General features: G+C 43.8%; 1 protein-coding gene across 1 annotated transcript; it reads left to right on the top strand.

Annotated features, from left to right (window-relative positions):
- The first annotated feature begins 2,884 nt into the window (after positions 1-2,884).
- Positions 2,885-18,310, top strand: LOC142931866 (uncharacterized). The gene is made up of 5 exons (XM_076075979.1): positions 2,885-3,140; positions 15,650-15,841; positions 15,947-16,100; positions 16,200-16,385; positions 16,506-18,310. The coding sequence occupies exons 1-5, from the start codon at positions 2,885-2,887 to the stop codon at positions 16,828-16,830; spliced, it is 1,113 nt and encodes a 370-aa protein (XP_075932094.1). The 3' UTR covers positions 16,831-18,310.

Here is an 18,310-nt window from a genome sequence, read left to right as displayed (position 1 = left end):
GCCTTTCCTGTGTCCACTTTGGCAAAGCCGTGGCTGTAAATAATGTAGTTCGTGGCAGCAGAGCCCGCCGCGTCCCCATTTACTGGCCGAACGTTTGATAGATGGTGACTGTGGCTCACTGGCTTAAGAGGGTTGTCTGGTAACTGCAGGGCCAACGGTTCGATCCTCGACTGGGACGTGCCATGTGTCGAAGTGTCCCTGAGCAAGACACTGAACCCCCGGGCGCCTGTCATTGGCAGCCCACTGCTCCCTATATACAGGGATGGGTCAAATGCAGAGGTCAAATTTTGTGTATATGACAATAAAAAGGGTTTCTATTTTCTCAGATGAAAAGCGCCGGATCTCACTTCATCTGTCTTTCCTCCGCTCTCTGATTGTTGTCCTCCCGCTCTCATGTCATAGCTCACTACTGCCTGCTCCTCTCTCGCTCTGCACCTACGTCTCTTTTCTTCTTTTTCTTTCGTCTCTTTCTCCTATTTTTGGTCCCACATGCATCAATTATTCACGTCTTTGTATGGACTTTTTTGACTAGAGAGCTATCAACAAGAGCCTCCGGGGTCATCATATCACACCTGAGCATCATCCTGTGACACGTACAGCATCACATGAGGATGCACACACACACACACACACACATACTACAGATGCACAAAAGGGAGATAGTGTACACACTCAGAGACGCAGTGGAAGGTAGACAGGTTCAAAAGTCACGTGTTTTCACCTCGTGGTGTAAAACACAAGAGATCCATAAATATGTTATGTGTATAAGTTCCACATACATCTTTCAGCACATGATGCAACACACAACCTTCTGATCTGGACTCAGACGCGCCACCATTGCGCCACAAGGGCCTTAGCACACTAATTTACAGTTGATAGGGGCATATAGGGAGTTATTGATAGAGAAATGATTCGTGTCATAAGTATACAACAGCCACAGAATACTGAGGTACTGATCTGTAATGAAGAGTTGAAGTTGTTATATTTTCTTACCTTGATAAGTCAAACTGTTCCTGTGCCTTACATAGCCGTAGAAATTAAGGCATCCAATGGCTGCTGCCAGTAGGGAACACATTCCTCCTTCAGTTGAATTCATAATACTGTGTCACCTGCAATACATTTACCTGACACAGGAAGCCCTTTTTGGAAAAGGGCAGGCACTTAAAAAAAATAATTCTTGGCAGGTGATCGGATGAACCATCTGTCAATTAAACGCTTGCCGAAGCCAGACAGGAGGAGAGCAAAAAAACATCTATAGTTTGTTAACAATGACGATTGACGTTTTGCAATTGAAGTACGTTGGAGGGCAATTGCTTGTCAACCACCAAAGATGGCAACCTGAACAAATTGACTTTCCAGATCCATGTGCAAATAGCAAGTTTAGTGGCCAGATATATACGTGTGTCTGGTGGAGAAATTGAGCGTGTAATGTTACACCAGCAAGAAAATACGAGTCCCTCCGTTAACTGTGGTCATGTACAGAACGTCTGACACCACGACATGGACTCAGAGGTTTGACTTTATTGAGTTTTCAAATGGGAACTGCAAACAAGAGCCCAGTGGTTGTCAACACGTTTACCACAGCTTGCAGACGTAGTGTTTCGGTTTCAGGTGTGACCGTGTTTACGGGTGACTCTCGGCCTAATGTGTGCGTGGTTGCTCGTAGTGAAGGCAGCTGTTAAAAACAGCATCAAAACCTCAAAACCGAAACACCCGTTGCTCTCAAACGAAATTCTGTCAAACTTGTTGTTGGAACATTGATTCTGACAACCGAACACACAACAACCACACAACAATCTGTTTTAATTCAATGTTTAAAGTTTGTTAGATCGTCTGGATGGCTGGGGGCAAAGTGTCGCTTCCGTTGCCAACATGCTCGCGCATACTTTTGATGACGTCGGCTGTATAAGGGTCTATACATCTCCGGTTCTGATAGAACTGACACTAACCTCTTTAGGAGCCGCCATTGTTGTTTTGAACAAACGTACATTAGCTCTGGCATAGCCTTTAGCTATAGTGGCTTTGTACCTACACTATGTTGCTATAACAATAACTTCTGCTTGGTTTTCAGTCCGCTTTCCAACCAGTTATACTCTCTATTCAAACTTTATACAGTCTGGGCAGCTACAAGCGTTCGATTAGCCTGGTGGCTGAGCTGGGGGGACACAAGCTAACCCCCTAGTGTGGGCTCCATCTGAGAAATCCAGTAGCGAGCATTGATCAGTCTGAATGGTTTCCCGGCAAAAGTCTAAGTGACACCTTCGACCGTCTCCAATCGATGCGCTGCAACTGCAGAGTGAGAGGGAAACCTGCTGAGAGGGGCAGAGGGAGGGGAGAGAGCAGCGACCAGGAATACCAGGACTTAAGGCTGCATGAGTTACAGCTCAGCACAGCTCAGCGAATGAGTTACTGTTATGTAAGAGCTCAAGTCAGCCCAGCGGGAGATCAGAGAGGGAGAGAAAGAGAGAGAGAGAGAGAGCAACGAGAGCAGCGAGAGCAGCGAGAGCAGCGAGAGCACGAGCTGAGGGACAGAGAGGAGAGGGCTGGAGAGGAAACAGCAGCATGTGAGAGCAGATTACAGCTGGATGTACCGTATATACACACACACACACACATGCATACATGCACACTCCTTTACTTCCTCTCCTTCTCTGTCATAGCTTCTCGCAGCACGGCAGCATCATGAGTGGGAGCGCAGAGGGGGTTTTCCTCTCTCCGCCAAGGGAGTGAGGAGGACAGAGAAGAAGATAAAAGAAGAAGAAGAAGAAGGGGAAAGGAGTGGGGAAAACTAGAAGGGGGAGACAGGAAAAAACAGAGAATGCTGTGAATCCCTCCTCCTTCCTTCCTCTTGCAGAGCTCTTCTCCTTCTTCATCACCTGACCCCATGTCTCCCGAAGTGGGACCCGCCGCTCGGAGCACAGGCGGCCACCTCTGGATGCTCCTGTGCCCGCTGCTCTGTGCTCTGGTCCTGGCTGGGGGCTCCACGCTGAGCTCAGAGGACTCGCAGAGCACCGCTGGCACGTCGGCTCCGCCGGAGGACTGGACCGGCACGGCAATCCGGCTGCAGCCAGACCTGCAGACAGAGACGGAGGCACAGACGGAGGCTCTGCCAACTCAGAGCACCACCAGCAACTATACAGGTTAGTCAGTCCAACAGTCCATTTCTTTCTTTTTTTACCCCTGTAATCTTTCTCATCAGTGAGTCGAGGTTTCATGATGATTTCTACTGGAAAAAGTTAAATTCGCATTGAAAGAATTCATTTGTGCAGTCAGACCTAAACTTACCAATGTTTGGGACAAAATTCCCTTTTAAATTGATGTAGGTATGTTCTTTACGCCGGATAAAAGACGAAACCTTTTGCTACCTTTTAATGGAATAAAGTATAATCTTCAAGCTCATTCATTAGTTTTAGCTTCTCAAGTGTGAATAGTAGCAGGTTTTCTTCGTCTTCGGTGATTGTTAACTGAATGTGTTTTGATTTTGGACCAAAAACACTTCTTCAAATGGGTCAACTTGGGCACTGGGAAATTACCATGAACATTTTTATTTATTCAAGCCATTAATCAAAAATATTGGCAACTTTTGCAAAAGTTCTCATCATGGTCACAGACTACATTTTGATTGCCAATACCAAAAATGCTGACTCCATACAGCATATAGATTTAGATGTTTACATACTTTATAGTTGACCCTCTAACATCACAGAACCATTGGCATTTAGAAAATTTAGATTTACAGAAACTAGACGAGTCTGTAAAAGTTCTTGAAACTGTAGCTGTTGATTTTGGTTCTCCGTCTCCTAACCTGCACCAAAGTATCCCCTGTGATACTTAGCCTCAAACTAAACTAAACCTTAACTCCAGAAAGCAATGTGCTCAATCCACTGTGGACACCATCATCAGGCTTCTGAGACGTCTTTTGGCCAAAATCACATTCTATCCACAAACATGAAAGTAACTGAAGTGCTTTGAATTTCAGCATTTGCATGGACTCGGTCAAAGCTGGTTTGCAAGTTTTTTTTTTTGCATGAGCTCCGATCCAATTGGATGCCTTAATGTGTGTGTGTGTGTGTGTGTGTGTGTGTGTGTGTGTGTGTGTGTGTGTGTGTGTGTGTGTGTGTGTGTGTGTGTGTGTGTGTGTGTGTGTGTGAGTGTGTGTGTGTGTGTGTGTGTTTTTGGAGTGTTTGTACGTGAATGTGTGTGTTCCCTTGAACATTTATGAGAGTGGGAAGACTTTTGTAAAGTATTTGTAATGTGTTATTATGTCAATATGTCAAGAATCAAAATACGACAAACTTCAGTGTTTCTACATGTGTGTGCGGATATGCACTTTTGTGTATTTTAGTGTGTGTGTGTGTGTGTGTGTGTGTGTGTGTGTGCGTGTGTGTGTGTGTGTATGTGGCGGCAGGTGATGCAGTTAAAGACAGTTCGTTACGTCCAGGCTGGAGCTGCTCCGCCTGAAGAGAAAGCTGAAGCGCCGCTCGCATGACTTCACCTCCACTGGAGCATGAGCCACCTTTCTCTTCTCCTCCGCTCCCTCTCTCCCTCTCTCCGCTCTCTCTCTTTTTTTTCTCTAATTGCTCTATCGCCTCGTTTCTTCCGTCACTTTCTCTCGTTTCTTCTCCTCTCTGAGTGTCTGTCGCTTCGTCTTTTATGTCCTTCCACTCTCTCTCTCTCTCTCTCTCTCTCTCTCTCTCTCTCTCTCTCTCCACCATTTATTATTATGTCCCTCGGCCCGCCCCTTCTCTCGCACAGAGCCCATAACCTCACGTGCATGCATAAATAGCACACAGCAGATGATAAAATGCAAACCTCACGTGCCTAATACACACTACACATAACACACACACACACACACACACATACACACATTGGAAATGGACGCACTCGGCCCAAACAGGACCAATCTTCTTAAAGGTTTAGAGACTAAACAACATAGTTGCTTGTTTCGTAACGGCAGCTCTGTGTCCACCAGAGCAGGAATAAGCACTTTATACTTTAATAACACACACACACACACACACACACACACACACACACATACCGGTGATCAGCTGGATTGCCACATCGCACCACATGCATGAATTACACCAGACCGGAGCTCTTGTGTGCGGGAAAAATCCTGTAGGTGTGATTAACGTCAACGTTTTCAAAACCAAAGAGTGTGTGAGTGTGTGTGTGTGTGTGTGTGTGTGTGTGTGTGTGTGTGTGTGTGTGTGTGTGTGTGTGACCTTATTTGCCTCAGGTCTTACATCACAGCGGCAATGCTGCGTTTATGTTTGGTTTAGTTTCAGCCATTTGAGAATAAAACCAGCCTCAGTTGTCATTTACAGGACAAAAATAAATCCAGTTAAATATAGAAGGCGTTTGTACAGTCAGAGCTTTTATAAAACCAAAAGCGCTGAATGGAGACATATCTCTCCAGGAAGAGTTTACATTATATTGGGTTATAGTGATGCTGTCCTGTAAGTTGAGTACGTTGAGTTAATGTAGAGAGGCTTTAAAACCTATAAAGGCTACAGCTATTGTGTTATGTTGATTTGTATTAATACATAGCAGTTCACAAGGCTTGTTCAATGCCATATCACAGAGAGGTCAACCCTTTTCCCACCAAAATTAGCATGCATATGTTTTTTAACTCGGGAAAACCTGCTAAAAATAGTCAAATCGTTACAATGGTTACTTTTCACTTATGTATCTGTTCAGTCTCTCTTATTTCAACCCAGACACTCAAACCAGAGTCTGTGATTGCTGGAACAATGGAAAGACTTTACTTTGTTCCTGTCGAATTTGAAATGAAGTGTGTTTTGTGGCGATCAGGGAGGTAAAATCACTATTGCCTGACTGGAGTCTGGTGGCTTTGAGGAGAGCATATTATTAAATATTTTTTACATTAATAAATTATAAAAATTGCCCAATATTCATTATATATTCCCTTCAACGCACATAACATAGCCTTGCACAGGAAAAGGGGTGAAAATGTGTGTGTCCATCTGGGTGTCATGTCTCCATCCTGTCGAAGCCGGAACCAATAAATATCATTGATTACTACAGTCATTTGTCCGCTGGTATGATTGTGAATTGTAACTTTTCCCACTAAAGACAAAAGCCAGATGTTCGGGGCATTGGTGGATGTCTGCAGAGAAGACACGACCTGAAAGTGTCCAGACCTGCTCCCTGGTTGTTGTTTTTTAATCGATAAAACTGGTGAAGCAGACGCATGAAGGTTTAGCCCACAGGAGCCTTGGAGCATTGGATCAAACGAGAGCTTTCAGACTCCATCAATACAAGCTGTGACTCATTATGCAGCTCGTCCAGGAATCCTCGCCACCGGCCGTTCTTGGAAGTAAATTGAACAGAGTTCTGCTATTGATTAACTCGTCCTCAGTTGCTCCTCTGTTCACATCAAACTTCGTTTACACACCTTAAACCTGTGAGGTTTATATCTGTGGGTCTCTCTTCCTCTTTTTTTCCCTTACCTCTGTGGAATGGGAAGAGTGTTTTCATAGCTTCTGAATCTCCAGTTTTGTTTTATGTCTATGTAAATGTATTATTACAGTAATCACCCATTTTGATCTCAGGTCGATAGGGTCCATCTTGCTCGGTCATATCTCACACTTTCCAACAGCTTTCTTATTTACCATAATATCATTTCATACATAACTTACAATGTAGCCTAAATAAAGTTCAGTGCATAAAAAGCCATTCAAATAAGCACAGTCCAAAAAAGCAGTCCACACAAACACAGTGCTCATGCGTTTTATGTATCCATCCCATAAAATACACTATAAACAATATAAAATAAAGCTCTACAGCGATGCCGGCAGCCCACTGAGACTGTACTGAGGCACAGCAGTGCTTTGTGCAAAACGCTAACGTCAGCATGCTAACATGCTCACAACAAAACCTGCTAATGTGTAGTAGATATAATGTGTACCATCTTAATTAACTGTGTTAGCATGCTAGCATGCTTACAACAACCTGCTAATGTGTAGATATAATGTGTACCATCTTAATTAACTGTGTTAGCATGCTAGCATGCTTACAACAACCTGCTAATGTGTAGATATAATGTGTACCATCTTAGTTAACTGTGCTAGCATGCTAACATGTTTACAACAACCTGCTAATGTGTAATAGATGTCATGTTTAACATCTTAATTGCCTGTGTTAGCATGCTAACATATACTAATTAGCAATAATCTGATAGGACTGTAGCTAGTTTTGCAAAAATTGGTCATAAACAAAAAGTATTGGCTGATATTTTGACCTCATGGTGGCGCCAGCCACAAAGTCACAGGAACGCCAGAGTTATTACAATTGATCAAGTGAACTCAAGTGAACTCTCTTGTGGTCCAAAAAGCCATCAAGCCACCTGGTTGCAGACCGAGTTGGCGATAAGAGCGAGAAGCTGCAGCTGGGCAGTCGGCCAGGTCGACCTCCCGTTGAGGACCTGGCAGGCTGCTGATGAGCGGTGGTTATTTCAGCCTTAGAAAAGCCGTAAGCCTTTACTTTAACACGGTAACACAACCTATTAACCTGGACAGAGTGTGTGAGATTTAGTGTTAGTCCCTAAATGAGGCCTATATCAGTTACTTAGCAGGCAGTTTGCCTTTCGATCTGGCCAAGCAGGAGTTTACAGTGGATCCCGTCCCTGGTATTGTTTTATTCTGTTATATGACTTAAACTTTTGTTGTCCGAAAATACTTATTATACAGACTAATTGCATAGTTTTCTGACACAGTCCTTGGTGTCTGAGGGAATGAGCCCCCCTCTGCTGTATCCATATTCCTTCCAAAAGGAAGCACTGGAGAATAAAGCAAGGGCAATGGTGTGCAACTAAGCGGTCTTTCTTGTGGTCCGTCCGTTCTTGAACAAAAGCAAATACCAATGTCCAGTTCTGGATACAGCATCTACCTCCCAATGACAATAAGCTGCTTATTCTTCCCTCTGAGTCTCTTCAGAAAAGATCGTCAGCCAAAAGCCTAAAAGGTAAATGTGAAATGTTAGAATGCCTTTAATCTGATTAACCGTCAGGCAAAGCCAATTACCTTCGTCTATTACAGGCTATTTCTAGCGCAAGAAATCTCGTTAATGACACGCCAACATCCAGGAGTACAGATGCACAGACTCACTGGTAGCAGGTGGAGTCCAGTGTATTTTGAAGCCAATTATTTCTGTCTATTTGTGGTGTTTTTGTTTTTTTCAGGACTGCATTGGAAGCCATGCTAGAAATCTGATCCACATATTAGCAGTGCAAATAATGGGATCCTGCTCTTAAATACAGAAGAACCAAATTAGTATAGTGCCACACAGAACATTCACTTATGATCAATTATTCTCAAAGCAAGAGATAAACTTTGATATATGCAATGTCCGGATTCCTGCAAACACCCATGACCCACAAGAAGACACGCACACATGCAGTGCCATGGGTATTTCTGTCAGCGACACACACTATCGTTACTCCAGAGCCCTACAAGCTTGGCGAGCTTCAGACAAAGAGTTCCTTCTGTCTCCTGCATGTCAATCTAATATGGTTGCTGGCAGTTACTCAACTTCATTATTACCTTCCCACGGCTTACAACTAGCGCCACTCGCTCGCCGAGCAAAAGTCACTGAGGGAGAGTCTGAAATTAGCCCTCTCTGTGCCCCGATGGTTGAAGCTGGATGGGAACAACTAAAAGGCGGGCGGTATGAGAGTGAAGAGGTGGCGAAGACAAACACACCACGTCTTTAAAGTCACGTCAAGCCAAAAGCTAAATCAGTTCGGCATTTTGGGAAATACACTTATGAAAGACATTACATTAGAAATGTAGCTGGAGCCATCAGCTGGTTAGCTTAGCTTCGCTAAATAGCTAAATATTTAGCGTAGAAATACGAGTGTTATTGATCTTCACATCTAACTCTCGGCAAGAACGTGACTAACATTATATCCCAAAATGTCAAACTGTTGCTTTAAATAATCACAAGAAGTGGCCCTTGACTTTGAAACTTTACCTCAAGTGAAAGAGAAGTAGTGAAAACAAAACTAGTGCCAGTGCTCATTCCAATAATCCTGAATTACTGTATTGAATATAAAAATCCCAAAATCAACAAGAAATCGCCATCAGATCCTCTTGCACCATAATTTCCGATTTTCAATATCGTCATTCATCTTTTAAGTTTGTCCATTTCCAATTACTTGCCGTGTGTCTCTTTTGATTTCATTCCCTACATTTCCAGAATGGCAGAATGGGTTTCAGTTGACTTATTCCATTTGAAACAAGGTGACAGCCGCTGTGGCTGAACACACAAGAAAAGGGAAGTAGAATTGAAGATCTTTCGTCTCTTTGTCATGTAACTTTGATGAAGGCTTTCATCTTAAATGTGCCATTCTTTCTGTGCAAACAATTGCAGTTTTTGTTTTAAAGGCATCTGTTGAGCTCCAGGCTCAGTCAAGTCTGTTCGTCACGTATAGGTTTTGAGACCAGTGACACCTTTTCTGGCATGCCATTAATGTCTGTAGTTCAAAATCAGCTCTACTGTCCCTGCTCTGTTTAACTGGAGGGGTTATCCTCAGTCAGATCCAGCCAACGCTGCTGGTTAAAGGTTCTCTATACAATATTTAGAACATTAACAAACAGTAGCATCAGACAGCTATTTGCTATGTAAAGATATAGTGGAGTAATGTCCCTATGCAGAAGCGTAGCTCTGTCAGCACTGTTGTCCTCGTTTGCGCTGTTAGCTGCTAGCAGCCCGCTCAGCCATCGCCATTACCTTTTAGCTTTTGCTTCCGGTTTCTTAATAAAGTCTCATCCAAAAAAGAATCACTCAAAGTGTTTATGATACAAATGTTGTTCATTTTATTTCACTCTACTAGCATTTGGCACTCACTGGACACAAGCACTAAAGCATGGCTGAGGCAAACATGGACATGTGTTTGCGCAGGAACACACACCATGCAAAGCGAGAGCCGGGGGGATTAGGTAATCAGTTGTGATACCGCGCATCAGTGAGGTGCCACAGAAATAGATACACTGATGGAGAGGTCAGAGCAAGGCATGATGTCTGTTTGAGGTTAGTTCAGATAGAGCTGGAGCAGCTGGAGCAGAGGGACCAAAAAACACTCAAGAAGAAGAATCAGACAGGAACATGAGGATGAACGAGATGAAGCTAGTCAGCCGTCAGCCAGGAATGCCGTCTTTCATTAACTTCAACTCAGACTTTTAGCGTCTGGTAGTCTGACTCAGAAGAAGCTCATTTGTAACCGTTTGTTTATCCAGGAAAAACTGACCAAGCATGGAGGAGGGAAAGACTCTCATTCAGTCTGTGTAGCTATAAGGTCTAACTTCGAGGGCTTGTTACAAGGCGTGTCACTCACCACTTCTGAGTGTACTTTGTCTCCTTTGACAGACATGAGCGTTCACCAGGTAGGGAGGGTCAAAAGATGCAATGAAGTTGCATTATGGGACGTGTAGGATCCAGTGGGATCCAGTGTAGCTTGACCCCTACTAGGGCCAGGAGTCAGGATATCTCAGCCTCTGCTGTATGCACAGATTTGGACGATTTATGTCTCACCTGACCTATGACTGTTCGCTCATTCTGTGCATGTGAATGGTTGTGTGTTTGAATCTTTAATGCAGAAAGCTTAATCTTTATTTAATCACAAACTATTCCCTGTGCTTCCCTGACAGAGACAAGTGGGGAGGGTGTTAGAGAAGAATACAGCAGAGTGGATGTTTGGTTGTCTGCATCGGGTTGCCAGGTTTGGGAGTCCAAGTGTATTAGCGCCCCGCTGGCGACTGAACACTTTTATTGGCAACCCACAGTTTCCACGATGACAGAGAAGCTTTTCTGAATGGGAACCGAACTGACGGGAAAGAGCAAACAGAGGGCAGAGTCAACACACACACACACACACACACACACAGACACACAGAGCTAACGAAGTCCTCCCTCTTTGTCAAACACACACTACCTGGAGATAAGTGCAATTTTTAGACACACAAGTTCCATGCAAGTTCCATGCTGGCAAGCTGATGCCAGTCACACACACACTCACACAACTTTACTTTCAGCCAAACTGAAGTGAAGAAATAATCAACAACCCAAAACCAACACACATTTTTTCAGCCATTAATACCAGCTTTTATTGATGCTGGGCTCTACTGGGGGACTTCTGTTTGTTCACTCCACACTGGCGTCATTCTTCTCTGTGTACTATAGCGTGTCGACGAGCAGGGGAGGTGGGTGTTACTTCAGTGTCTCTGGGTTTGTAGGGATGGCAAAGCTTCCTGCTTCGGCGTGGCAACAGCCAGTGAAAATAAACACCTCCACTTGAATCTTAAAACACACACTGTCACGTAATATGTTCAATATTTTATCTGCCTTCATAGAGGTAAAGGCTTTTTATTTGGCAGGCGAGTGTGTGTGTGTGTGTGTGTGTGTGTGTGTGTGTGTGTGTGTGTGTGTCGGTGCCGGTGTGTGTGTGTGAGACGAAGCTTAGGAGGTGCATTCCAGATTTAACCCTTGCGGTAAGTTCCCAGAACACATTTGCATGTACATAAGGCCGGGCGATAACTCAATATGATAATTTCTTGAAAATCCTATCGTGATGAAATCATTTATCGAGATATTGTGATATACAATAACGTAATCTAAGTCAGTGTAAAGTTTGAAAATATTCTTTTTTTTTCTCAATAATTTCACTTGAAAACTTTGCACTCAAGTTCTTAATAAAATGAGAAAATACTCATTTGTTATTTAATTCACAGAGTATGCATACAAAAATAGGCTTTACCCTGTGGTTATTTCATATAGACTATATATTGTGCTATAAGCCTTTATCAAGATATGAAATGACCTATATCAAGATTAAAGATGTTAGCCATATCGCCCCGCAATGAACATACATTAGCTAATGTGCTAATGGGGTTTGAGCAAGAGTTTGTTAGCTAGCTATGATATGCTGTAATATAAACACAAAATGATTTGAATGGATGGCCTGAAAGCTAATTCGCTGCTCAGCTGCAGCACGTTAAACAGCATGCAAACTTATCTGCAGACGTCACTTGGGTGTGGCCCCTAAGCTTCAACACCACCAGCAAAACAACACCCCGTCACACAGGCTACAGCACACGTTTGTTTGCTTTGTCTCTCACTCTCCATGGTGTAACACCTGCTCTCTGGAAGCCCGCCAGCTGTCAATCAAACACGGACACGCGCCTGCGGCTAGCTGAGAGGAAGTGCAGCATTTCTGGTATTGCCTCAAATGATGATATCCATCCATCCATTATCCGCAAACGCTTATCCTATTCAGGGTCTCAAATGATCATATATTTCCCTTTAAAATAAAAAAAACACATTAAACATGATATCAGTTGGACTTGAGCAAGAGTACATCGCTTTACTCGACACACTACAGCAGTAGTCAGCAAATACCGGCTTGCGTGGCCTTCTCTAATACAAAATGTTTTCTTATTGGGCTGCTGTTAATTCATTTGACTGTAGAAAATGTTAAGCCGTCAAGCCTAATAAAGTTCCAATAAAAACGACTCTTTTGTACCGCGAACAGTAAATAGATAACCGTGTTGCTCTGTGCCATGTGTGAGTCTTAGTAGATAATTAAATGAAAGCTCCTGCTACTGAAATGAGGTCTGATAAACTCACCAGATGAATCTCAAATGATAATTAAAGCCACCTCAGTTTAATTAAACAATCATAACGCTTTTATTCAAATGCAAATGTCCCTCCCTAGATTTACATCTCTCAAACACAAATGACAGGACTATATTATTTTCACACAGCGACCGTTTTGTTTAGCTGAAAAACAAAGAAGATATTTTTGGCATCAGCAAATAAGATAAATTCACACGTCTATGTCCAATCTTCATTAAAAGTCACATTTTATTTGCACCAGTGTTGATAATGTCATTAACTTATGTCTGAGTATATATATGACAGTATATTCAGTTTTTATAAATCGACATGTGAGCAGATGTGACGAGAAGGTGATATGTTAATGATGTCATTGTAATATGATTACGCAGATGTTTTGAATGGAATCTTATGCAGCTATTGGCCACTAGAACACTTAAACCTTTCTCCCGCTTTTTGCTAAAGTAGTGGCCACTCACACATATACACACACACACACACGCACACACACACACAGTAATAGCATCAGTAAAAGGTAGCCTATTTTGGTTGAAACAGAATGTCTTTTAGTTTCCCCTTTAAAAACAGAGTCAGCTTGTCCTTGTTTCCCTGTACTACCCATTACGCACGTGTCTGATGTGTGTGCCTTATGTGTATATGTGTGTGTGTGTGTGTGTGTGTGTCGGGTAGGGGAGGGGATGCTGTCATCTTCACACAGCATCACGGGATCCTCTCCTTCTCTCTCTCTACCGCTGCAGAAATCCTCCCATCTGTCGTTTCTAATCAGCAGAGAGCAGCTTGCATGTTCACAGGGTCTTACAGTGGGATGACATCTCTCTCTCCCACAAAGTCACTCACACACACACACAGATTACACTAATACTGACACAGCAAAGCAAACTGCAGCATCACATGCCCTGGCCATTACTCATTAAAACGTCACCATGCTTTAATTGTCTTTCTCTGTTCATTTCTTGCCAAAGCAGGAGCTTTTTTTTTAAAGCTGCGCTAATCATGATTCTTATAATAAGAAAATACCACGTCTAATGGAAAAGCTGTCTCTCTTATCGATGAAACCCACAGAGATGTATCACCCAGCTCTGCAGTTCTTTGCACGTTGTAGCGTCTTTCAGCTCATTGTTTTAGTTTTGCAACCCCAGTTTTAGTTAAGTCTCTCATCGCCACAGCAGGCAGCTGCTTTAAGCAAAGAAAAGCTCTGATAACCCCTTGTGTGCCACCTGCCCAGCTAACAAATAGCGCACACACAAAGTTGGCAACCAGCTGGTGCAACATAGTGCAGCACTGAGTAGCTTAAGAGTAAGATACTTCCCTCAGGACTATTGGACTTTTGTTCCAGGTGGCCAGAAACACAACTCTAAAAGAATTCTGATAAAGCTCCATGTGTGTGTTAGATTGTAAATAGGCAACTGTTTGCTAGCATGTTAGCTATATCAAGTTTAGTCAAAGGTGATAATATGTCAGCGTGTTTACAGCTTGTTACGCTGCCACCCAGTGGCCAGAAAAAGTATTAATGCAGCTTTAAAGTAAACAACTCATTTTTACAACTAGAATCTCGTGCAGCGTAGTGTTTCGGAAATGTGCTATATTTTTGGATTACAATCGAATCATCTGGTATTTTTTTTACCCATAAGATTTTATTATGATTTTAATTAATGTCACGCATACAAAGTAACAAAGTGTGAGTCAGTGATGTGAGTTTAAAAAGCCAGAAAACCCAGCAGCTGGCCAAGTCACCAGCATTGTGAACCCACTGCAGATATCATATGGTTACTTATTTTCAGTTTGAGTAAGGTCTTCCAGGAATAAAATGTGGGATGTTTGGTGCGACTAGCGACACTGTTTACGGGTTTACTGAGAGCCTTGAAAATCCCCACAGCAGAATCTAACAATAGCTGCCGTATCACGAGACCTCTCGGTGGCACTTGCGTATTGTTGCACAAGGAGGATAAAAATAGTTATTTCTGTCTCTCCATCTCTCTGTGTCTATATCTATCCAGTGGAACTGATGATCTCAGGCTCCGCAACAGACACTCTGGACCGAGCTGTGTCTGTGTTTGACAAGAGAGAGAGGAGAAAAGTAAAAACAAAGAGAGGAGGGATGGAGGAGTAAAGGACACAAAGGAAAAGGGGCAGTCAAAAGAGGAATTGGGACAGAGTACACAGAGTCTAAATCTCATGGAGTCTGATAGAAGTAAACATTAGTAGTGTGTCTCAGAATCAAACAGATGCCATAATCCACTAATGGTCCACAATCAGACACAGTCCAGGACTAAAATAAAATAAAGCAGGAAGAAAGAAAGGGATTTTTGCTATTTCTAGAGTGATACACTTAAATCACTCCACTGATGTTGCGTTCACTGAAAAAACTCACAGCTGATGACAAGTAAACACCCATAATTTGTGGTTTGCTAGAAGATATCTCTTGTGTCCGTACGCTAAATATGAAGCTTTATCAAGAACATTTTATTAAGACCAGGCGGCAACCTCAGGTTTCGGAAAAGTGAAGCCAATGCCGACAGTGCCCTAAACTACATTCTCTCTACTGGCCATCAGGGGGCGACTCGTCTGGTTGCAAAAAGCAGTCAGAGTGTATGGAAGTCTATGAGAAAATGACTCTACTTCTCACCTGATTTATTACCTCAGTAAACATTGTAAACATGAGTTTATGGTTTGAATCCCGAGTCCATTTAGAGTCAAATAGGCCATAAAGCGAAGTCTGCTTTGAGGCTACCTTGTGATTAACAGGTCACTACCAAAAAACAAGATGGCGACGGCCAAAATTACAAACTCGAGGCTTCAAAACCGCAATCCACCAACCAATGGGTGACGTCACAACGACCCTGTCCACTTCTTATATACAGTCTATGATTAAGATAGATTAGCTCTCATGAATCTGAACCGCAGTTCTTCCTTATTCATGTCCCGAGCTCTCAATCACAAGGTGTTTCTTTTGGTCCGTGACCTTCTGTTTGTCCCACCTCGCCCTCAGGTCTGTCCTGTATCCCCGTCCTGCCTCCACGTCGGGGTTCCTTCTACGTGGAGAGCGGCACGGGCATGTCGATCGGCAGCGTGCTGGCCTTCTGGTGCAGGGAGGGATACCAGCTGGTCGGCAGCGAAAAAATCGACTGCAATGTCAGGAACGGAAAACCGCAGTGGAGCAACTACCTGCCCGTCTGCGAAGGTGAGCTGCTTCATTTGGCCACCGCCGAACACAGATTTTCTGGGGCATTTGCTGATGAAATAAACTTTAAAAAATATAATTTGTCCCCTCTCCCCACCCCCACAGCGATCCCCAGACCTGAGGACCGTGGTCTGAGAGTGGCTGTGTTGGCTTCAGTGGTCAGTGGCATTGTCATCCTCGCCATGTCCCTGTCCTTCCTCATCTGCTGCCTGCAGGAACGATCCAGTCGGTACCGAGCCAAGAAAGAGGGACAGAGCAGGTAGGACCCGGAGAGCATACAACCCCCCTGCCTGTTACATGTAGTCTTCCCCCTGGTGTGAGAGCACCACCTGAGCCGCTAAAGCTATCTTCTCCTCAGGCGCAGAGACAAGCGCTCGTCCCGTCGCAGCGAGTGTTGGCTGGAGAGAGAAGAGGGTGAGTGGGAAGCTTTCCCTCCTCCCAAGATCTTCCATCTCTCCCAGAGGATGAACCCCCGTCTGGCTCCAGACAGCCCCCTCTACCTCACCGGAGGCCTCGGTGGATATGAGAACAGAGGATACCAGAGGTAAGCTGGAAAGCGGCACTTGAGTCTTGAGAAAAGAAGATCCCGCACTCTGCTGTTGCTCTGCGTCACAACTTATCGGTCATACTGACTTTTAGATTCTTCTTTCTTGCTTTCATACAGGAGTCAGGAGAGTTTGCTGAAGGCCTCCCTGCCCGGACTCTACCGCTCCGAGTCCCAGCTTTACCCACACGTCGTCCTGCAGAGGGTCCCGACTCCGACAGCACCCTCCGCCCCTTCCGCTCCGTCCGCCCCACTCTACCTCCACCTGCCCTCCACCGCCTCCTCGCCCGCCCACGTGACCACCCACGGTCAGCCTCACCTCATGGCGCAATACCCTACGCCGACGTACCCGCCCTACCCCAACACGCCGGTTCCTGCATACCACCCGGCACCGGCACCCATCTACCCCAACCCCAACCCGACACCACAGCGGCCATGGCAGTAGCCACGCCTTCCACTTTCCACAGTTACAGGACGCTGTGCCATCCCCCGATGAAGCCGTTGAAGCGTTTTTGGAGATACTCCTCCTCATCCCCGTTTTCTCCCGGAGAAAAGGCTGCAAATGCAAAGCAAAACTGGAGATGCAGCCAGTGTAGAAGTCGTCTCTTTTACTGCATGCTTGCTGAACGTCTCCCGCAGTTTGGACTTAACAGGAACTGAACACTCTAGATGTCCTTAATTCTTGCTGAACTGCTGCTGCTGTTCCCTTTAAGAGCACTTCTGTGGAGAAAGTCTTGCTTTCTTTTAGCCGTCAGAAATTAGAAGACAAGCTTCAAGTAGCTGGTCGACAAGGGAAAACAGGACGTTTTGTTTGAAGGTGTACTAATGCAGTTCAACCGTTGACATTTATGAAGGATAGGAAGGCTCTGAAAGGACTTTGATGATGGCCGCCACTGTTTAGGCAGCTCAAATCTCTCAGCAGTCTTTGTTTTTTAATAGTTTAAGAAAAGGATCCCTATCAGGCTTCCTGAAGTCCACGCCATCTACTCTAGACATATACATATGTTGTTGTTAGCTAAAGACTTAACATGAAATTCTGAAATCTGATGTGTGTTGATCTTGTTAATATGTATTTTCTTACACTGTGGAGAGAAACAGACTGACAATGGCTTTATGAGTAGCAAACACCGCAAAAATGCCAGTGCTGCTGCAGCCACTGAATGCAGCCAACTTTGTGTTGTTCGTGTGGATTTAAAGACACATGTGATCGTTGACCCTTTCTTTCTCACCAGAATCTTGAACTAAATGTCAAAGAAGAAGGTTTTATTTTTCTGTTTGTACTGCAGCAACTCATTCTGTCACAATTATTGATGTCTTATGGTCGTCAGTTTAAAGTCATTCAGGGCCCCTGGTGGGTTTAGGAACATGCAGAATATACATGACTAGTATGGGTCAAATAATAACTGCTAATACTGATCACAACTTGACTTCATTAAAGGCTTCCAGGTAGGTTCAGATAATACGCTGAAAATCATGTCAAACTCAATTTCAAGAGAAGCTCTTGCATGATGTAAACTAAGGTTTTCTGTGTAATCATAAGGAGGTCAGACTGCTGTTTTGTCCTTGATGCACTAGAAACACAGAGATGCACTGACATGTAAAGTTTGAGCAGCGAGGTGGAGAAACCTCTGGACCGTGCCGACCTATGAACTCTGATTTGCTCGAGTTCTCGAAAGCATCCGCTGCAGCTTTTACAGCTAATGTGGATATTGCTCCTGATAAAAAATGTTATCTTTAAATGAATAATGAACCTTTATTATTCCAGTATGTACATATATTTTAATCATAAACTCTGTCTGAGAGCCCCTTTACTGTTGCTTTAGTCAGTTCACACTCTAGCAGTGAGCTGTCTTATTTTTTATAGGACTCGAGTAGACACACTAACAAATCTGCACTTTACACTTTTTGAAGGGGGAATTTTTAAA

Source organism: Anarhichas minor, unplaced genomic scaffold, assembly GCF_050575085.1.
Source record: "Anarhichas minor isolate MPS153535 unplaced genomic scaffold, ASM5057508v1 ptg000055l, whole genome shotgun sequence".
NCBI classification, from domain to species: domain Eukaryota; kingdom Metazoa; phylum Chordata; class Actinopteri; order Perciformes; family Anarhichadidae; genus Anarhichas; species Anarhichas minor.
The sequence above is the reverse complement of the archived record's forward strand: the minus strand, read 5'-3'. Positions and strand labels throughout refer to the sequence as shown.

Excerpts from the sequence above, each read along its gene's own strand:
- LOC142931866 (XM_076075979.1), top strand. The coding sequence starts at position 2,885 with ATGTCTCCCGAAGTGGGACCCGCCGCTCGGAGCACAGGCGGCCACCTC. Across the intron at positions 15,842-15,946 it reads CTACCTGCCCGTCTGCGAAG|CGATCCCCAGACCTGAGGAC; the intron begins GTGAGCTGCTTC and ends CCACCCCCACAG. Across the intron at positions 16,101-16,199 it reads AAGAAAGAGGGACAGAGCAG|GCGCAGAGACAAGCGCTCGT; the intron begins GTAGGACCCGGA and ends TCTTCTCCTCAG.